We start from the raw sequence: 22490 nt of genomic DNA, 5'->3' as shown, positions 1-22490 counted from the left end.
TTTCTCAGTTGTGGCAGCTCTCCATCATTTGAGGATGGATTTCATATGGTAACAGTCCAGCATGTGGGAGAGAGGTAGAGAGTCAGGGAAGACCATCTGAGGCTGAAGACCCGAGTGCCATACAGTGGTTTAAAGCAGAGCCTGGCAAACTATGGTTTGTTTTAACGAACATGGTTTTAGTGAACACAGCCACGCTTGCTTGCTTTATGTATTGTCTGTGGTTGCTTTCATGCGATAATGGCAGAAATTAATCGTTACCACAGAAAATGTACGGCCCACAGAGCTGAAAATAATCACTATCTGGCCCTCTAAACAGGAAGTCCGCTGATCCCCCGCTGAGTGTATGAGCTCTGTATGCCTGGGTTCACGTCGAAGCTCTACTTCTGGCTTCGAGTCCTCCAACAGCTGATTGGACTAACCTGTCTGTGCCCAGAGTGCTCGATGAACAGCAGCCATCACCTCGTGTTTGTCATCATCGGCGGTGTAACTACTTCCACCACCATCGCTCCCACCATCATCATTGCCATTGTTATTTATCTGGCCCTCATGGAGGCAGGTCCCTAAAAAAGCTACTCTCCCGTGGTGCCTCAGTGCCCCCAGTCCTCGGCATCAGGCAGCTTATCTTACTACCCTCTGCTCCCCCAAGGTCAGGAGTGGACAGTTCAGGGTGGGCTCCCAGGCCTATAGACAGGACAGGCAGCCTCTGCCTGCTTAAGCTGCTCTTCACGTCCTGGCCATGGCAGAGCAATCTCCTGCGAAGTGAGGGACAATGGCCCAGCCATGGCTTGGCCCCTGCTGCCTCCCCCCTCTTTCAGGCCCAGCCTCTGATGAGAACAAAGCTGGATTTTAATAATCCCCTTGGCCATCTGCTCAGGCCTGCCTGGGGGGATGTGCCCCCCAGCACCCCTCTCCTCCCAAGGTGACCCAAATCTGGGGAAGGCCTGGCCCTCCTGCATGTTCCCCCTTGCCCTACCCTGCCCATCCCCTATCCTCAGGCCTGGCTCCCCTCCAAAGACCCCAACCTGGGGGAGCAACAGGAACAAGCAGTTCTCAGCACCTCTGTTTCCGCAGAGGGACCAACAGCCTGTGTGGAGGCCCAGGAAAGCAGGGAGCTGGGGGTGAGTGTGGGCAATCACTGAGAGGCTTCAGGCCTGTCCCTCCCAACCTGTCGCATGACACGGGCAGGACCTAACCCAGGGCCACCCCGCATTTAAACCAGGGCATCCCATGGTGCTCCCTGAGGCTGGACTGGCTCCCTCAAGGGTGTTAAGCAGAGAAGGGTGGACCAGCAAGGTGGGAAGCAGCGGGTTAAATAACCAACTATTCTCAGCACAGCTGGGTTTCACACAGCCTTTAAAATGCTAATGGACTTTATGAAAGGGGCGGGGAGTGGAGAGAATAGGAAATGTTTCCTCAACCCCTCAGAACACACAAACCTCCCTAGCCCTTCTCCCTACTTCCCTGTCCCCCTCCCCCAGCCCCTCCCCCATCCTTGCATCCCCACCCCCACCCCCACCAGGTGGCTTGCAGAACACACACTTCAGGAAAGACGGTTTTGTGTCATGCCCCCTGATTCTCTCTGGGGTAACTTCCGGTCTCAACCCCTCCAGACCCTCCTACAGCTGAGATGGGGACAGCAGCTGGAGAGAGATGGCCCCAGGGTAGTGAATGCATGAAGTGAAGTGAAGTGAAACTTGCTCAGTCTTGTCTGACTCTTTGCGACCCCATGGACTATACAGTCCATGGAATCCTCCAGGCCAGAATACTGGAGTGGGTAGCCTTTTCCTTCTCCAGGGGATCTTCCCAACCCAGGGATAGAACCCAGGTCTCCCGCATTGCAGGTGGATTCTTCACTGGCTGAGCCAGGGCACCCCTATAAATTCTGACCCTAAGCTGGTCCCCGGGCACTGACTCCTGATCAGCCCTATCTCCCTCCCTGCTTCCACCCGAGACCAGATCCAGTGGTGCCCCCAGGCCAGGCCCTGGGACTCCCTGGTCAGCCACCTCAGCGGCAGAAACCAGGATCATCAAGTTTGGCTCTGTTAAACCTAAAAAAATAAATACATAAATAAACTCGTAAGCCTAAAAAGACAGTCGACTCGGAGTGGGCTTTGCAGCCAGAACACTGGGCTCAAACCCCAGGTTTGGCACCTGCTTGGCGAGTGATCTTGGGTGAATCCCTTAACCTCTGTGCCTCAGTTTCCCCAGTGGTAGATGACTTAGGACAGTAGTCCGTAGCATCACTTATTGCTATTGTTATTACACTGTAATATCCTCATTCTACCTTGTCCCTATGCCTCTGCCACATACCTTGCCAGGGCCTGAGCGGAGCTCACCCAGGCACAGCGAGAAACAGTGCCCGCTCTGGAATCAGGCAGAGTTTAATCCCCCACTTTTAATCTCTTACCAGCTGTGGAAAGTTTGCACAAATCGCTTCAACTGGCCGAACCTCAGTTTCCTCTTGTGAAGAGGATCAAATGAGTTGACCCTGGCAGTATGCTTAGCCTGGGGCCTGGCAGCTTTTACTGCTCAGCAAATGCCAGTCTCCTTCCCCTGGTCCCCACCTGTCGCTGCTCCTCTACTGCTGTGCCTGGCTTGGGTCTCCAGGGTCACATCCCTGGCCTGGGGTCCAGGCCTTCCCCTGGGGGCTCTGAGCAGAGTGAGTGGCTCAGCTGGCTGCTGGGAAGGTCACTCCAGCCAGCTCAACCTCAGTTCAGTTCAGTTCAGTTCAGTCGCTCAGTCGTGTTTGATTCTTTGCGACCCCGTGGACTGCAGCACACCAGGCCTCTCTGTCCATTGCCAGCTTCTGGAGTTTACTCAAACTCAAGTCCGTTGAGTTGGTGATGCCATTCAACCATCTTTTCCTCTGCTGTCCCCTTCTCCTCCTGCCTTCAGTCTTTCCCAGCATGAGGGTCTTTTCAAATGAGTCAGTTCTTTGCATCAGGTGGTCAAAGTATTGGAGTTTCAGCTTCAGCATCAGTTCTTCCAATGAATATTCAGGACTGATTTTCTTTAGGATGGACTGGTTGGATCTCCTTGCAGTCCAAGGGACTCTCAGCAGCTCAGCCTGCAGGAGCAGTAACACTTTTGCCTCTGTGAGCTGGCCTCCCTGGCGAGGTCTCTGAGCAGGAAGCCATCCTGGGGTTTCCTGAGCCTGGACAGAGCTCTGGACACAGGGAGAGGCCCGGCTGGAAACTCAGCTCCCCAAGCTCTGCAGACCCAGTGAGGCCCCTCCCCACTCAGGCTCCACGTCCTTCTCAGCACGCTGGGACGTGAGTCCTGCCTGTACTGTTTCCCAGGGCGGGGAGAGGATTGTTTTGCTTCCAGGACAGTCGAGCTGACCTGTACCCACCTTTCTCTTGAGGAGAATTCTCAGGCCAAAGAATCACTTTTTCTAGAAAGCAAAAGCAGATGAGCTAACGCTGCACCATTCCTGGCCTCTTCTACCTTACCTCTTCACACACTGGGGTCTGGGATACCAGCCAGGCTGGCGTCCCCACATGGTGAGTCCCCACTGGGTCGGGGGAAATGTCCAGGAGACGCACATGGCTGTGATCCCACTGAGTCCCCCTGCTCATGCCTACTCTGTGCCTGGCACACAAGGGCACCCAATGAACACCTTCATTTTAATACTGTTAATATTCTCTGATTCTTAGATAAGTACTTCCAAAACCCAGACTCATTCCCTTTCAAGAGTAAAGAAGGAAGGTAGGAAAGGAGGGAGGGAGAAGATATTCTCAGCCTCTGTTCTTGACCTTGACCTTTGGCAACCTCTGCCCCTTTTGGGGTCCTGATTCTCCAATCTGTGAGACAGGGGACCTGATGACCAGACCATTTCTCCTTGGACCTTCTAGGAGCCTATGACAATGTGGTTTCCCCAGAAGGGATGTCTTATCAAGCCCCCTCAACAGTCCTCCAGCTCTCTTTCTGCCCCTGAATCTGACTCAGAGAGCTGAAAGAAGCCTGAAGACATGGGGGTTGGGAGGGGGCAGCCCAATGGCTCCCAGGAGGCCTGCTGTTGTTCAGTCCCTAAGTTGTGTCCAACTCTTTGCAACCCCATGGACTGTAGCACTCCAGGCTCCCCTGCCCTCTATCTTCCAGAGTTTGCTCAAATTCATGTCCATTGAGTCTGTGATGCTATCTAACCATTTCATCCTCTGTTGCCCCCTTTTCCTTTTGCCTTCAATCTTTCTCAGCATCAGGGTCTTTTCTAATGAATTGGCTCTTTGCCTCAGGTGGCCAAAATATTGGGAACTTCAGCTTCAGCATCAGTCCTTCCAATGAATATTCAGGGTTGATTTCCTTTAGGATTGACCGGTTTGATCTCCGAGCAGTCCAAGGGACTCTCAAGTGTCTTCTCCAACACCACAGTTCAAAAGTATCAATTCTTCAGCACTCCGCTTTCTTTATAGTCCAACTCTCAGATCCACACATGACTACTGGAAAAACCATAGCTTTGATTATACGGACTTTTGTGGGCAGAATGATGCCTCTGCTATTGAATGTGCTGTCTAGGTTGGTCACAGGTTTCCTTCCGAGGAGCAAGTGTGTTTAACCCCCTTTTACAGCTGTGCCCAAGGAGGCCAGGACAGAAAGGATCTGCCTGTGTCAGGAGGATGTGGGGACGTGGGGAAGTCTTGCTCCTAGAACAGGGCCCCTCCACTTTCTCAACGTGGCGGCCTTGGCAACACATCGTGGAAAAGGAGTTGCTAGATGGTGGAAAGCAGCTCCCTGGCAGGGAGAGGGTCTCGGAGCAGGATGGGGGCAGCCTGGGTGGGGGCCCTGAGAGAGGAGGCAAGTGAGAGGGAGGGTCTGCATCTCTGCACCCCAGCTCCCACCCCTCCTCCACTGCTGCTTGATGAGGCAAGAGGCCCGTAGGCGGAAGCAGGAAGCCAGGAGGGACTGCGACAAGTCCCACTTCCTGCCTCACCCCAGAAAAGGGGAAGGTCCCAAGTGCAGTGTTCACAGCCTCCCATAGACCGGGTGAGGACTGGGCAGGATGTGGGGGGACCGACTTCCGCCTCCACACTCCCCTCTCCTGCACTAGACATTCAGAACGGGTGGAGAGGCTGTGGGTGAGGAGACAGGGGAGGAGAAAGGCAAAGGGGAGTGTTAGCCCCAGGGTTGAGCAGAAATTCTGCACTACTCCCTTGGGGCTCAGAGAGTCCAGGTAACTTCCTTAGGGTCACAGACCTAGTCAGTAATGGAGACAAGAGTTGCGCCCAGGTGGTCTTACTCCAGAGTTTATCTAGAAGAAGAGCTTCTGGTGAAATTCCTGGGCACCCCAGATTCTAGGATTCGAGGACTCAGAGCTCATCAACAGCCTGGAGAGGGCAGGTTGCCGCCCCAGGGTCACAGAGTGACCCTACGGTAGAACAAGGAAGGACTGCGTCCCCTAGCCCCAGGGTCTCTGGAGGCAGGAGGCAGTGGCTAGGGAAAAGCGTCACCCCTCCACCCCTCCACCCCTCCACCCCTCCACCCCTCCACCCTACCCGGCCCAGTACCTTGGCCCCGAGGCGCAGCTGGTCGATGGTGTTCTCGGCCTCGGCATATTTGGTGAGGAGCTTGTGATAGTCCTCCTGCGGAAAGGGGGGCAACGAGGTCACACACCAGGCCTCTGACTGTGAGATTTCCCCCCACCCCGGGAACCCACTCCCCAAAGGGGGCCTCTGGGTGCCTCGGAGGGAAAGGGCTCGGTAGTGGCAGTGCAGCAGACCCCCGCAGTGCAGACCCCATGGCCAAATTCTGGAGGGTCTGAGGCCACAGGACCACTCAGGCACCCACCTGCCTATAGCCCCGACAGCGGCGATGGCCTCAGGGCCAGCTCACTGCGATGCATAACCGGTCACAGAGAACCTCAGCTACTTGCCTATCTATCTGAACTCTGCCTGCGTGTGTCTTCCCCATGGCTCTACTCCCAGGAGTTAAGTAATATGTGCTTAGTCAATATCTCTGAATGGCTGATTGAATGAACCATCTAAGGGTCCACTGGTAGGAAAATAGAAGACTTGAAAATCACAGTTGCATTTACTCAGAGTTACAACCTGCCAGAAACAAAACGGAAGTGCTTCTTAAAACAAGTCCTTACAGAGGAAAAGCAAAAACAAATGTCACTGGTCACCTTTGAAGAAGGCCAGGGAACCCATGCATTGTTCTGAAAACTGGTCCTTAGAAGGACAGAATCCAGCATTTCTCCTGTCTTTCCCATGTGAATGAGCCCTTGGTAACCAAATAGTTGATGAAGGAAAGTTTTATTTTATAGAAGATTTCCAGCAAAAAAAAAAAAAAGCAGGGTACTACCACTCTGTCGCCCTCAGTGAAAGCCTGGATCAAGGTAATGGCCATCAATAGTCAATATCACAAATGAGACCAACAGGCAGTTTACGCTTCCTGAAGGCACCACCTATGATGGACTCTTGCCAAAAATCCCTACCCACATGGAACTACGATCGGGGGGAAATAAGCAAACGACTACAACCTGGAAACACCTCTAGTTCTAACTGGGCAAAACACAGGACAAAGAGAGGACAAGGAGACATATGAAAAGATATCAGAGGGTGTATCATAAAACCCCAGAATGTGGGAGACTCTGCAGGACAGAACTGGTTCCTTTAACAGATAAATTACACTGAAGAAAGAGATTTGGCAGAAAATGCAAAGAAGGGACTTCCCTGGCATCCCAGTGGTTAAGACTTTTTGTCTTCAAATGCAGGGGATTTGGAGTTGATCGCTGGCTAGGAAGTTAAGATCCCACATACCTCTTGGCCAAAAAAAAACCCAATAAAGACTTTTAAAATGGTCCACATCAAAAAAAAAAGCAAAAAGGCAGAAGGTGATGGTGAGAGACTTGAAGGCACAACAACCAATACCTATCTGAGCCGTGTTTGGATCCTGATTCACACAAACTGAAATAAGCCATTTATGAGACAAAGGGGAAGATCTGAATACTGACTGGATATTGGTTAATATTAAGGAATTGGCATTAAGTTTTAGGTAGGCCGACGATTATCTTCAAGAGTGATTCCTTATTGTTAGACATACACACTGAAATATTTGAGGGTTAAATGATTTGATGCCTGAAATTTGCTTCAAAATACCCCAGGAGTAGCAGGTGAGAGGTCGAGGAGGTGAGGCCGTTGATGAAAAAGGTAGATATGGCTGTGTGATCGGGCTTCGGGGGTTCATCACTGCTATTTTCTCTCTTGTATGTTTCGAATTTTTCTTAGCAGGACTTGAAAACAAACACAGCCTATCCTTACAGCATGAGTGCAATCACTGCTTTTTTTTTTTGAACAACAGGCTTGGGAGTATCTTCATCGCTGGGGGTGCAACACTCCCATCACGAGCAGGGGGCTCCTGGTTGGCCCCCCAGATCCCCCAGACCCCTCCCCACCCCGTGCCAATCCTATCCAGCCTCCAACCCACACTAGCAGGCGCCTTGGTGTGGAAGTGAGTCAGGCTTACCTGGAGCTGATGGACAAGCTTGGTGGCTTGCTCGGGTGTTTGAAATTCTTGGGGCACCCTGGTGATGGGGTGGGTAGGAGGTGGGTTCTTTCCAGGGCAGACGTCTCCACTGCTCAGCAGCACCTCTCGCACAATCTCGGCAGGAGACTTGAAGATCAGTGGCTTGGCAGGGCCCTCGGGCAGCCTACTGTGGCTCCTGGCCTTGGGGGCGGTAGCTCTCATCTTTGGGGAACTTCACCCGGGGTCCCACCTTGGAGAAATCAGGGAGCGGGTAGTTCAGCCGCCCCCGGCCGTACTTGGGGGCATCAGAAGATGAGTGGCCAGCCAGAGTGGCTCCCGGCCTGGGGGGTGGCCTGTCCTGCCGAGCTGGCCTAGGGGAGGGGTTGGGAGGGCTGATGGAGCCGGTGAATCTGGAAGGGAGTGGCTTAGGTGATATCCGTATCTGCTTCCAGGACTGGTCCCCCGGCTGAGGGCAGGAGAGGCTGCTGTTTTCTGTCCTCCATCTATCTGCAGGACACTGGAGGCTCTGGGCGAGTGGTGCTGAGGATCCCTGGAATTCCGTGGGCGTTGCCAGAGCAACACTTCCTTCAGTTCTGTCATTTGGGTTGAGGAGGTGGTGGCTGGGGCTCTGGGGTGAAGTTTCTGCCAGGGCAGTGGGCTGGGGGACATCAGTCTCTCCTTCCCAGGTAGAATCCAGGTTGTCACTGGGGTGATTTAGGCTCACAGTCCCACTGCTCCAGGACCTGGGTGAGCTGAAGTCAACAGTTGGGTTGACCTCAGAATGTTCTGGAAGTTTGTCTCCACTGGCTTGTTTGCTAGAAGCTACCCAGCCTGCAGGCTGACCCCAGTCCAGAGTGGTGGGGCTGGTGCTCCCATGGCCCCCTGAGCTGAGATAGGTCTCATACCCCAACCTCGGGGAGCTCTCTCCAGCTTCCTGGACCTCAGGACCTTGCAGAGCCTCACTTGGATCCTCTTTGGTCATGTCCGATTGAGGATCCTGCTGGGGAAGCCAGCTGAGAGGCAAGTTGGAACTTTCTGGGCTGTCCTCATCCTCTTCTTCAGACTCTGGAAAGACACGTCATGGCTTCATATACACGAGACCTGGACTCACCGAGTCCCATTACCTAGGTCATCTCAACCCCTGGGCTTTCATTTTCCTAATATGGGGTGATGGCAAGAAGCCCAGTAAATCCCCCCATACGGCCAAATACTTACCTAATACCTCCTCTGGTGGTCTCAAAGGTCCTCCAGCCTCAATCCTTAAACCTGGTTGTCCCCCTAGTGTTTCCTGTCTCAGCAAATGGAAACATCACCCCATCCAACTGCACAAGGCAGAAACCTGCAGGGTGTCTTTGCTATTTCCCTTCCCCTAAACCCCACAATCCAACCTGTCACCTGCTCCGGTCCTGGTTACCTCCTAGGGTGCTCTCAAACTCACCTACTGCCCTAAAGTCTCTTGCCTGGACCCCTGTAGCAGCCACTTAATCATCGCATCCTCCACCTGAAAATTCACCAGTATTTTCCTCTTGTTCCCAGGACAGAGCTGAGCCTTTAACATGGGCTGAAGGTCCCTGTCTGCACCCCCGTGAGCTCTCCTGTTCCAGCTCTTTCCACGGTCCCTCTCAGTCTTTCCCTGGTCTAGGCGTGCCACACCCTCTCCTGCCACAGGGCCTCTCTACACGCTGACCTCTCTGGTAGGGTCCTCTTGCCCTCTCTTTGCCTAGTTAACTCCTATTTGTCCTTCACACATTAGCTCAACCTTGACCTCATCAAGGCAGTCTTCTCTAACCTTCCTAACTTCGGTCAAAATCTCCCTTTTATAGGCTTTCACATGACTGAATACCTCTACGTGGAAATACTTATTACAGTGGCAGCTTTCTATTTATTTATGTGATTGCTTCATTAATATTTTCTTCCCCCACTGTACTGTAAGCTCCATGAGGACGAAGATACTCTCTGCTTTTATTTACTATTGTATTTGCAGAGGAACTGCTCAATATTGGTTGACAGAATAGAAAGAAGAAGGAAGGGAGGGATAAAAGACAATAATGCATGCAAAACTCCCCCAAAATGGATAGTTGTTGGAATTATTATACAGTAGGTGCTCAATATTCATTCATCCATCCTACTCACCCACCCTCCCACTCATCCATTTGTCACCCACTCATCCATTGATCTGGAGAAGGCAATGGCACCCCACTCCAATGTTCTTGCCTGGAGTATCCCATGGACAGAGGAGCCTGGTAGGCTGCAGTCCATGGGGTCGCTAAGAGTCGGACACGACTGAGCGACTTCACTTTCACTTTTCACTTTCATGCACTGGAGAAGAAAATAGCAACCCAGTCCAGTGTTCTTGCCTGAAGAATCCCAGGGATGGGGGAGCCTGGTGGGCTGCCGTCTATGGGGTCGCACAGAGTCAGACACGACTGAAGCGACTTAGCAGTAGCAGCATCCATTAATCCAACCATCTATCCTTCCAATAATCCATCCATCCACCTATCCACCCACTCACCCATCCCTCATCCACTCACCTACCTATCCATTCATTAACCATCCATTTACCCACTCATCTACCTATCCATCCATCCATTCACATATCCACTACCCACTCACCTATCAACCACTCACCCAATCATCCACTCATCCATCTATTTATCCACCTATCTGCCTATCCACCCACCCATCCATCCATACATCCATCTGTCCATCTATGCATCATCCATGAAGTCAATGCTTATTGAGCACTTACTCTATCCTAGACCCCATGTCCGCCTCTGGCACAGATCCCGAGTTTCAGGAGATACAGTCTGGGTACCACCAAGCACAGACTCTCTGCTCTGGCAGATGCACCTTTGCCATAATCCTTATGTCACTCTTTGCTCCCCCATGCTCTTTCCTCTAGCCTTGGCATTTCTATATCTTTCCACTCCTTAAAATTTCCTTTAGCAAGCCTCTCTTGTTTACAGCAGATTAGGTAACTTGCTCATGCAGTGGCTCAGAGCAGTTCTGGACTTGGAAGCAAGGTCCCAGCTATGAAAGCAAGTTAATCTCTGCTGATGGGGAACATGTGGTGGAATGAAGAGGTCGGACTTTGGAACCAGGCAGCCGTGGGTTCATTCCTGGCTTTTCTGATCCCTCACAGGGCGCCATAAATAAGAAGTTGACCACTGTGGCGGTCTTTATCTGGAGGCTAGTCTCTCCTACTGGCAGAAGGCGGTGAGTAAAGAAGGAGGCACGGTTTGTGCCCTGCCCAGCCCTGTGCCTGGGACAGAGTAAGGACACAGGATGTGGCAGCGGCTGTTACATCACAGCAGGGGGCACCCACGTGACCTCAAGGAGAGATCCCATTTGCCATTCCCTGAGGAGAGCTCAGAAACGGCTCCTGAGTGGGTAGCTGTGGGCAAACCCCACTTTACACAGACCCAGCCTGAGGAACCTGGGGTCACTGCACAATCTGCCGTCGGCCTGATGGCTTCTCTGACATCCATGAGGGCCTACCTGATTGCAGAATCCTAAGATGGGGGTGTCTCACTCAAACTCAAACGCAGTAGGCACAACGTAATCAAGCTCGATGGTGTTATTATTCCCATTTCACAGATGGGGAAAATCAAGCTTCAGAGAGGAGAAAGGACTTGCTGAGCCAAGCTAGCAATTTAGTCTCAGTTGTTTTTGATGCAAAGAGAACGGTTATTTTAGAAAACAAGGGAAGCCAACATTCTCGTTGCTAACTGGGATTTTAAAAAATTGTAAAAATGGGCATAACCCCTGAACCAGGCAATTAAAATCATCAAGGTTATCATCAAATCAGGTGCACAAAGATAGACTAATGCCGTATCTCTGCGTTATTTGTAACAGCAAAAAACTAGACATTACCCAGTGCGCAGCAGTAAGAGGATTGGCTCAACAAATTACAGAATACCCACACCATGGAATTCCTAAGCAGACATTAGAAATGATTTGTGGAAGAATATTTGATAAGCTGGGAAAGTGCTCATATCTGTTAAGTTACAAAAAAGCAAGCTACAATATAGCTTGTAGAATGTTCTATATTCATATTACATATATATATATTTTCACACATATGAAAAAGGGCAGCTATCTGGATAATGAGTAATTTTCAGTCTTTTTCTATTTTGGTTTGTATTTTCTGATTTTTCTGCAATGGACAATATTGTTTATATAATTCAAATCTTTAAAAAAATTTAAATTATAGGCTTCATTAAGTGGATAACAAACAATGTCTTACTATATAGCACAGGGAACTCTGCTCAATGTTATGTGGCAGATGGATGGGAGGGAAGTCTGGGGGACAAAGTATACATGTATATGAATGACTGAGTCCCTTTGCTGTCCACCTGAAGACATCACAACATTTTTAATCAGCTATACTTCAACATAAAATTAAAAGTTAAAAAAAATTTAAGCATAGACTTCATAGATTTTAATTTAAAAAATTCTGAAACTCCACACTCACTTCCCACCTTCCTCCCACTAGAAGGTGGGATGTTCAGGGTACCACTGTGGCATTGTAGGGGAGTCAGCCTCACCCGCTTCTAAAGACTCTTCAGATTCGGGATCCTGGCACCCAGCAGGCTGTGAGTCTGGGCCCCACTTCAGTGGCTGCAGGCACTGCTGGGCCTGGCGGAAGTCCTCCAGGAGCTCGGGGCTGCTCGCGGTGGGAAAGGGTCCCTCCTCTTCTGAGCTGCGTGTGCCACTCTCATCAGCATCCTTTCCCTTTTCAGCCCAGGCCCAGCGCCGCCGCTGGGGCCCCTTCCCCAGGCCCGGCTCGACCCAGTGGACCTCTGTTCCAGAGCTGGCCATTGGGCCTGGCCTGCGTTTCACCTGGGCCCCTTCATCTTCAGGAGGTGGAGCTGCCCCTATGGGCACCAGAGTCCCCACTGGCCCTTCTCAGCACCAGCCATCCTGCTTGTGGCCTGTTGGGACACAAACAAAGGGAGACCATGAGTCCTCGAGCTCCCTCCTGTCTTCAGGAGCAGGAATCAGCAGCAGGAACTTTGCAATCAGAAGCCCTGGTTCAGTCCTGGCTCCAGCCCTTTGAAGCTGCGTGACCTTGGCCCGATCATTCCACCTTGGATTCCTTCATGAGTAAACCTGGGGTAATAATTCTTCTTTCTCTAAAGAGTTTGGTAAAATGCCCTGAGATACAGGATAAGGAGCCCAGAGGTCAGCAAACGGCAGGGTTCCCTGTGTGCCGTGACCGTGGGCCAGGGTCCCCATGTGGGCGCTGGGGCACAGGCCCTGTTCACGTGAGAACTGAGAGCCCAGAGGTAGCAGACAAACAACCGCAATTACAAATCCAAGTGAGAGTGATGGGGAAGCCCAGGGAGGGATCCCGGGGGTCCAGAGCTGGCCCAGGAGGTCAAGATATAGGTCCCATGTAGAGAACGTGTCCTCTGGGAAACTTCCTGAGCCCCCTCGGGAGTGAGGGAATGGTGAAAACAGCATTCCGGTACCCCAGATAATTGAAAACAGGTACTCAAATGAATACGTGTGCACACACTTTCCTAGCAGCACTGCTTGTAACCGCCAAAGGGTAGAAACAACCCAGACGTCCACCCATGGATGAATGGACCACCGAGTTGTGGTCCATCCACACAGAGGAATATTGTCCGGCCACAAAAAGGAATGAAGCGCTCACACACGCTACAGGGATGAACCTCCAAAACAGGATGCTAAGTCAAAGAAGCCCAACACAAAAGGCCACACACTGTATGATTCTGTCCTTATGGAAGATCCGCAATAGGTGAATCCACAGAGAAAGAGACTAGTGCTCTTAGCTGGGGCAGAGGGGAGTGACTGCTGAGCGGACATAGGTGTCCTTTTGGGGTGATGAAAATGTTTTGAAACTAGATAGCAGTCGTTGCACAACTTCATAAATATACTAAATGCTGCTGAATTGTTCACTGGAGAGTGGTTAGATTCGTGTTGTGAATTTCACCTCAATTGGAAAAAAACAAAAAGAGCATTCCAGGCAGAGGACCATCAAGTACAAGGGCCCGGAGGCAGGAGGGGCACATGGACATGGCTTCCTGATGGCGGTGCTGTTTGCGGGCAGGGGCTGGGGCTCTGAGAACAGACAGTGTGGGCCTGAGATGTGATGACCAGACCCAGGGGCCTCCTGGGGCCTGTTCAGGAATTTGCAGCATATCCCCGACTTGGGAGAGCACCCAGAGGTGTGGTTACAAGTTTCACTCCGGCCTCTTGGGGAGAATGAACCAGAAAGGAGAGCCTGGCTACTGAGCGAGCCATGGCAAGGGAAGGATGGCTGGAGAAGGGCTCCTCACCACCTGCCTTCTCTCCTCTCTTCTTTTCCCTCTTTTCTTCCCTCCCATCTCCTCTCCCCTCCTGCTATGGCCAACACCCCCCAAACACTCCCTCTGAGTCCTGGAAACACAAAGCTGGCAGAGCAGTGGCATGGTCCCACCCAAGGGGCTCCTGCAAAGGACCCACTCTGCAGATGGGGAAACTGCAGAGGACCAGAGCGTGAAGGGGCCTTGCCTGAAGCCGTGCACAGGTCAGGATAAGGCTGTCATGAGACGTCACCTTGCAGTTAGGGTAGTTAGGGTCCTGGCTCTTCCCTCCATACCCTGGGGACAATGAGAATAACTCCAGGCCTCTCAGGACAGATTTATCTGTGTTTGTCCCTGCAGCCTCATGAGTGGTCGGGTCCTGGTCAGAGCCTTGGTTTTTACCGTTGAGAAAAGCCAGCAGGCAACAATTTCTCGACAGAGTTCCCCAGGGATCAGCTCAGCCCAAGAAAGGCTGCCGCCTACTCAAGGGCTGGCGTAGGAACGGGGAATAACACTGTTCCCTCTCTGGTCTCAGGGTCCTCACCCTCTTCCCCTGACCCAATTGTCTTCCCTCCTCCTCGAGTTACCCAGATCACCCTGTAAGCCTCTGCGTGATCCCTACCACACAGGCTGGACCCTCTCTGTGCCGGCCCAGACAAGACGCTTTACTGCCCGTTCTCAATCTGTTCTCACCCCAAACAGGTAAGGAGGTCAAAAGAAAACTAGTTTTCAAATGAGAAAACTAGACCTCAGCATGGATTGGTGACGTGGCCGAGACCACCCAGCTGGTTAGTGACAGCAAGATTGCAACTGTCGCTTGCGGGCACAGTGGGGGAAGGAGAGGGCGGCTGGATTGAGAGCGTGGCACTGACACATGTATATGACTATGTACAAACGAGACCACCAGTGGGAAGCTGCTGTGTGACACAGGGAGCTCAACCTGGCGCTCCGGGACAACCCGAGGGGCGGGACAGAGCTGGGCGGTGGAAGGAGGTTCAGAAAGGACAGGACCTGTGTCTACTTACAGCTGATTCACGTTGTTGTGTGGCAGAAACCAAGACAACATTGTAAAGCAGTTATCCTCAAATCAAAGCAAAAAAAAAAAAGAATTTGTAACAATTGACTTCGGCCCAGTGAGGGGCCAATTTTTTTTTTTTTTAAATCACACACCATTAAAAATATATTTGCTCATATACCTAGTACATATGTATTTCTTATAACATTATCCACATGACTTCTCACATGAACACGTTAAAATATATATATATATAATTGAATTTTTAAAAGATCCAATAGAAAACAAATGTTTGAAAAGGAAGTTCTAATCCTTGCTCCTTATACTCTCTTGGGGGGCCTGTACCCCCTTGGAAATTCCTGATAACTTCAGCGCTCATACAAGAGGCAGATTCACTTTGCTGTATAGCAGAAACTAACATAACAATGTAGAGCAATTATACTCCAATTAAAAATAAAAGACAAAAAGAAAAAAACAATTTACTTGTTTTGCCTAATAGTAATAAAAACTCAAGGGAAAAAAAAAATCCTCTAAGAATGCAGAGCCTTAGGTTGACCCAAAGAGAGCTGGATTCCAGAGCCTGGGACAGGGCCCAGGAATCTGCATTTTAAACAGCTCTTCAGGCAAGGCCCATCTTTGCCCTTGACTAGTATTCTTGCCTGGAGAATCCCAGGGACAGAGGAGCCTGGTGGGCTGCCATGTATGTGGTCACACACACAACTGAAATGACTTAGCAGCAGCAGCAGGCCTTCCGGACCCTGCTGCTATGGCAGGTGTAGGAGGTACTAAAAGCCGCTGCTTTTCTCTTTTTGAAACTTCTGCCAAGGAAGGGGGTGGGGGAGGCATGTGGGGCTTTCTGATGCTTTAAAGGGCTTTTTTCTAGCTGTGCCACAGAGCAGCCCGCCCAATCAGAGGGGCCTTGGTCGCACAAAGAGGAACATCCTGTCTCTTGGGATGACTCAGTCATGGCAGAAATCTCACTGTGACCAGGGGTAACCGCCTGTCAGAGGCAGCTGCGGTCACTGGCTGGACTTTTGCATATGTTCCCCAGGCCCCCAAACCTGTGAGCCTTTCGTGAGCAACACCCCTGCCTTTTGCGCAAGCCACAGGCTCCAGGACCAGTCGGTCAGCCAGTCAGTCAACAAACACACATGAGTGCCAATCACATGAGGACTTCATGCTGGGCCAGGACAGTTTTTCACTAGGCAATCGAGAAAGAGAAGCAGGCAGGGGTCCAGAGACAAGCTTCTGGGCTTGGTGCAGCTGCTCCACCTTGAACAGCTGGGCTTCGCTTTTCTCACCAAGATGGAGAAAACGCCACCTGCCTTTCAACCGTGGGAAGGGGCACCCTATGAGGGTGGGCTGGGAGGTAAGAACTTGGTTTCCTGGTTGACTTGTTGGCTTCTGAAGACCACAGACTCACAACTCTCAACCCCCTCCTCCTCCTTGAGGTCCTACTTCATAGTAACAAAGATATTAATACATATTGAGTGCCCAGTGGGTGCAAATTAACTTGAAAAACAAACAAACAAACAAACAAACCCTGGGACTTCCCTAGCTGTCCAGTGGTTGGGATTTATTTCACCTATCTAGGGTGTGGGTTGGGACCCTGATTGGGGAGCTAAGATCCCGTGTGGCTCAAGGCCAAAACACCAAAACATAAAACAGAAGCAATATTGTAACAAATTCAATAAAGACTTAAAAAATGGTCCACATCAAAAGTTTTTTTAAAAAAAACCCAGCCCTGTGATCTACTGTGTGCCAAGCGCTACACCATACACGAGGAATAGACATGAGTAAAAGCGTTCCAAAATTTCAGATGAGGGTACAGAAGGGCTATTGTTGCAGGGAGCCTGAAACTGGGCCTGAGAGACAAAGGATTTGGAGGAAGAAGAATGAGGAAGGGCATTACAGGCAGAGGGAATGGTACAGGCAGAGGTACAGAGGTCTGAACGGGTGAACAGAAGTTGACTGAGGCTACGGCAGGGGCCCCTGACTCCTCAGGCTGGTTCTAGTCGGCCTTCTGAGGGCACATGGCAGCTTCCGAGGGGCGGTGGGGTTGGGGGGCTGAGCTCAGGAGAGCCCCAGGAGCACTGAGCCTCCTCGGGAGCTGGGCTGTCCTTGAGGGGCCCTGCCAGCCCTGGGGGAGCTAGCCCCAGAAGGCAGCGCCGGCCACTCCCCGCGTCTTTGGTGCGCCGCCTCCCTGCTGCTCAGAGGGTAAAGCGTCTGTGTACAACGCGGGAGTCCCGGGTTCGATCCCTGGATTGGGAAGATCCCCTGGAGAAGGCAGTGGCAACCCACTCCAGTACTCTTGCCTGGAAAATCCCATGGATGGAGGAGCCTGGTGAGCTACAGTCCATGGGGTCGCAAAGAGTTGGGCATGACTGAGCGACTTCACTTTCCTTTCCCTGCCACCACGCCACCTCACGCCTGGTTCTCCTGAGGGTCTGTGAGTCCCTTGTGGTGTCTATCCACTTCCTGAGGGGCTCAGCCACCCCCACGGGGCTTCTCTGTCCCCTCAGTCCAAAAGTGAAGACCCTTCCCTTCACGGCTCCATCCCCAGGTTCTCCTCTGCCAACTTCAGCTGCACAGCCCACCTCTGCCCACCTACCTTGCCCTCCAAAGCCCTGTACTGTCCAGCCAGGGCTCTCCGAGGCAGCCCCCCACCACACCCACCCAGTCCCTGACATCTCCCAGATGTAGAAACCGAGCCGGAGGGAGGTGGCCAGCTTTCACAAGACCTCACAGCCCGGAAGTGTGGCCAGTGATTGAAACCCAGGGCTTGTGACTCTGAAACCAAGTCCATCAGACTCGGTGGGCAGTAAGAGAAAGGGAAGGAACCCCCCTCCGCCCTTTACCAAGTGGCTGGGCCTCTCCAAAAAGACAGGGCTTTTGAGCTCACAGCCCTATACTCAGCTGCCCTCCGTGGCTAGTCGGCAGGGCACAGACCTGCTGTTATCAAGGTGGGGGTGGGGGGGATGTCCTGCCAGCTGTGTAGAAACTAGTTCCCTGAGGTCCCCAGCCACTTTCCACACTGGATGTGCCCCCTGCCCACCAGCGGCAGTAGAGGCCCAGGAGAAAGAGGAGAGATGCCCCTCGCTGCTGTGGACTCTTGCTCCACCAGTCTGAAGGGCTGGGCTGGGTCTGGGGGCCCCTTCCTGGCTTCTCTCCTTGTCCTTGTGCAGCAGAAGGGCCACTCTTTAGTGGGGACCCCACCTCCCACTGTATCCTGGCTGCTCCCCACCCACGCATCATGTCTGAAGCCCCTTAGCAGCCCATGGGACGAACTCGCCATGTGCAGAGAAGAAAGAACTCCCTAGGCACAGAGAGGGACCAGCGCTTGCCCAAGTTCACCGAGATCAGAACCAGAGCTCAGGCTGGGATCCAGGATTCCGAGGCTTGAGGAAATGTCCCCCAAATCCACCCCTGCCCCTGGGGGCTGGGCTCCCGAAAGCCGTAGAGAAGTAATACGGCTGCCACAGCTGCCACTTCCTGGCTGGGCTGGTCCAGATGCCTGGACTGTCCCAGAGAGCCTGTGACTGGCCCATCCAGGGGGAAGGCGGCTCCTCTGACCACCCCACCCCCCGGCCCCCCGTCCTCCTCCGCTCCCTCACCTCTCTCAGGCTCCACCACCATCCTGCTGGCCCAGGCTCAGGGGACCTGCATGTGAGGTCTTTGTTCCAAACCTGGGGAGCCCCCTGTCTCCACGGCACCCTGGCCCGCCTCCAGGCCGCTCTGCCAGCCCCAGCCGCTGCTCACAGACAAGCATCGCTCCCCACCTCTCCCCGCCCCTGCTGTGGCTGAGGCCGCCTTGCCTCGGCAGGAAGCGCCCAGCCTGATTTCCTACAAGTGTTTCTCAGAAGGAGGGGGTTTGTCTGTGTGCAGAGTAAGAGGGAACAGAGGGAGCTTAACCCCTTGCAGGCCCTCTGTGGGTTGGCACCGTTCAGGAAAGGACTTGAAGAAACTTCCAGTGTCAGAGCTTGGGACCATCTCCACCAGAGTATACAATGGGGACAAAAAAGCCCAGGGAAGGTCAGAGAGTTGGCCAAGGTCACACAGCATGCTGAGCCTGGAAGGAGGCCTCCAGCAGCCTCAACCCTCTAAGAGCTTTCTCCACAGCCCCTACTCTCCAGATCATGACCTTGTTCGAAGCCCCCTCACTAGGGCCCAATGCCCATCTGTACAATGGGAGCCTAGGCTGGGATTGGATGGGAACGGGAGCCAGATGCTTGCTTGGCACCCTTTCAGCCCTTTGCAGCCTGTGGGATGAACTCATCATGTGCTGATAAGGACACTCCAGGCACCAGCGTTTGCCCAAGTTCACTGAGATCAGAATCAGAGATCAGGTTAGGATCCAGCTAGGATACTCTGGCCTGTCTGCCAATACCTCAGGGAGGCTTCCAATACCTCAGGGAGGCTGCAATGATTCCTGCCATCCCACCCACCATCCTCATCCCAAGCTGGGCCTGTAATTAAGAGGGATATTTTCCAGGCATCATGGAGGTAGAGAACTGGCTGATTGCTGATCAAACTGAACTTCACTGGCAGGGCACAAGACAGGCTAAACCCTGGCTCCACTAGACATAGACAGTAAACAATCACGGAGAGAGACAGACAGGGTGACATGAGATGAAGATCCATATCCCAGGCTGCTTTCAGTAACACGGATGCCTAGGTTCACCCAGAGTAACAGCATCAGTCTTTGGGCATCAGTGATTTTAAAGTGTCCCAGGTGACTGGAATGTGTGGCCCTGGTAGCCAATCTGTGGGTCAGAGGGTCATGTGTTGGGGCAAAGAGTTTGGGGATGGCCAGGAGGGTCTTTGTGAGAAGGTGACATTCAAACAGGGGACCAGAAGGAAAAGATGGGCAGGAGTAAGCCACAAGAAGGGCTGAAGGTAAAGTATTCTGGAAGGATGAGTGCAGAGGGCAAGGTGGGAACCAGTGGGGCTTTCCCTGGGAACAGCAAGTGTGTGTGCAGAGCAGAGTGAGCCAAAGTGGAGAGGGGTGGCCTGTGTCCGTCCCCTGCAGTCTGTGGCTCCTAGCCCTGGCCCTGCCCAGGATCCAGGGATTCTGATTCAGGAAACTGAAAAAGACACTGTGGCCTCTGTATTGTCCAAAAAGCCCTCTGATTAGTGCTGCTGAGCAGCCGGGTTTGGAAACTACCCAGGTAGGACAGAAAAATGTATTTTACAGACGGTTCGGACCTGGCTTCAAATCCCAGTCCCACCTCTTTCTTGAGAACTCTGTGACCTTTGAGCCTTCACCTCAGCCTTCCAAGCCTCAGTTTCTTCATTTATAAAACAGGGATAAGAAGAATAGCCACTCTGCAGGACTGCTGCCAAGATCCAGTGAGGTAACATTTGCAAAGTGCAGAGCCCCGGTGCTTGGAACATGCACGCGAGAAGGAATGAATGAATTCTCCCAAGGTCAGTTTGTATCCGGCAAAGCTAGAACCTGGTGCCCTCATCCCAGTAATCACCCCATCCCCTCCCCTGCCTTTTTCTCACATCTGGGGGGCGGGGTCTACCCGCAGCCTCAGCCAAAGGTGGAACGGAGCCAATCCCTAATAAGGCTCCTCCCTGCCAGTTCTGGTGACCATGTGGGCCATTGTGTGAGGGGCGGGCTCCCCTGACACCCCGTCACTCACTCACTCTCTCCCTCCCTGGCCATTAATTCAGGCAGCACTGCCATCAAAACGCCAGGTGGCTGCTGCTTCCAGGCACGCTGTGCAGCCCCTAAATAACCCGCCACCCCTAACTTAGAAGCAGGCGCCGAACCCCAAGGGAGACAGCCCCTGTGTGCCCTGTTCCATCTCCTTGACACCCCGGGCTTACCAACCCTTCTCCCTGCCTTTGCTTGTGTGATGCCCTCTGCCAGAACACCATCTCCAACTACAGGCCGAATCCTACTTAACCAACCAAGCCCATTCATTATATGGTCACCCTGGCACCTGCCCTGGGCTTCCTTGGTGATTCAGATGGTAGAGAACCTGCCTGCAACGTGGGAGACCTGGGTTTGATCCTGGGTCGAGAAAATCCCCAGGAGAAGGGAATGGCAACGAACACTCACTTTTCGAACCCACCCTTCTGTACGAAGCCTGGCCCCCATCTTTGACTCAAGTGCGCAGGCCAGAACCGACCACCACGCTGGGTACTTCCCTCTTACACCCCATAACCAACCATCATCAACTGCTAGTGATTCTATTTCCTAAATCTCACTGGAATCCATTCCGTCACTGCATCCCTACATGGCCTCTTGCAACAGCATCTCCTGGAAAGCCCAAGGATCTCTCCAGGCCCTTCCAAACACTGTTCCAAGTGCTCTTCGCAAAACGGACGTGTCCAAACACAGCCCTTCTCTGCTTAAAACATTGTGCTAAGCTGCCCACTATTCTGAGAAAGAAGATGAAACTCCACAGCTAGGCTGCACTCCAGCCTCTCTGTCCTCAGCATGCTTGGGGAACACGGGGGGCTCCTTGGTGTCCCTGGGACAAACGTACAGTGCCCCCCCTCTTCACTCAACCCCACTTCTTCTCCCTGGTGACTTGCAGTCACCCTGCAGATCCCAGAACCATGTGCCCTTTTTGCGGACTTGCCAATTGGAATTAGACGTTGGGTCTGCTTCCCAGGTGCCTATGGTGGTAAAGAATCTGCCTGCCAATGCAGGAGACATAAGAGACGCCGGGTCAGGAGGATCCTCTGGAGGACGAAGTGGCAACCCACTCCAGGATTCTTGCCTGGAAAATCCCATGGACAGAGGAGCCTGGCAGGCTACAGTCCATAGAGTTGCAAAGAGTCAGACGTGACTGAGCACGGTCTGCCTGACACCTGGGAGCTCTGTGAAGCACACCACTACCCAGCGCCCAGCACAGACCCTGACACTCAGGAGAAGCGCAGCGGATGCCTGCTGGCTGAACTTCTGAATCTAGCCTGTCGTCCCAGCCTTGTTTGTGGCCCTCACAGCCACCCAGTGAGGCTGACGTGACATCCCCAGTTTACAGGTAGGTAAACAGAGGCCTCAGATACTCAGATGACACCACCCTTATGGCAGAAAGTGAAGAGGAACTAAAAAGCCTCTTGGTGAAGGTGAAAGAGGAGAGTGAAAAAGTTGGCTTAAAACTCAACATTCAGAAAACAAAGATCATGGCATCTGGGCCCACCACTTCATGGGAAATAGATGGGGAAACAGTGTCAGACTTTATTTTTTGGGGGCTCCAAAATGCAGATGGTGATTGCAGCCGTGAAATTAAAAGACGCTTACTCCTTGGAAGGAAAGTTATGACCAACCTAGATAGCATATTCAAAAGCAGAGACGTTACTTTGCCAACAAAGGTCCGTCTAGTCAAGGCTATGGTTTTTCCTGTGGTCATGTATGGATGTGAGAGTTGTATTGTGAAGAAAGCTGAGCGCCGAAGAATTGCTGCTTTTGAACTGTGGTGTTGGAGAAGACTCTTGAGAGTCCCTTGGACTGCAAGGAGATCCAACAAGTCCATTCTGAAGGAGATCAGCCCTAGGATTTCTTTGGAAGGAATGATGCTAAAGCTGAAACTCCAGTACTTTGGCCACCTCATGGGAAGAGTTGACTTATTGGAAAAGACTCTGATGCTGGGAGGGATTGGGGACAAGAGGAGAAGGGGACGACAGAGGATGAGATGGCTGGATGGCATCACTGACTCGATGGATGTGAGTCTGGGTGAACT

The 22490-nt window shown here is 52.3% G+C and overlaps 1 protein-coding gene across 1 annotated transcript in view; it reads right to left on the bottom strand.

Moving 5' to 3' along the window:
• AKNA (AT-hook transcription factor) overlaps positions 1 to 22490 on the bottom strand; it is a 58328-nt gene that overhangs the window by 29388 nt on the left and 6450 nt on the right. The window contains 4 exon segments of the mRNA XM_005901087.2: positions 5505 to 5579; positions 7465 to 7672; positions 7674 to 8529; positions 12012 to 12398. Of these exon segments, the coding sequence (XP_005901149.2) occupies positions 5505 to 5579; positions 7465 to 7672; positions 7674 to 8529; positions 12012 to 12285 (1413 nt within the window). The 5' untranslated portion in view covers positions 12286 to 12398.

Source organism: Bos mutus, chromosome 8 (genome assembly GCF_027580195.1).
Source record: "Bos mutus isolate GX-2022 chromosome 8, NWIPB_WYAK_1.1, whole genome shotgun sequence".
Classification (NCBI taxonomy): Eukaryota; Metazoa; Chordata; class Mammalia; order Artiodactyla; family Bovidae; genus Bos; species Bos mutus.
Note: the sequence above shows the minus strand (reverse complement) of the source record. Positions and strands in the feature narration are given on the sequence as shown.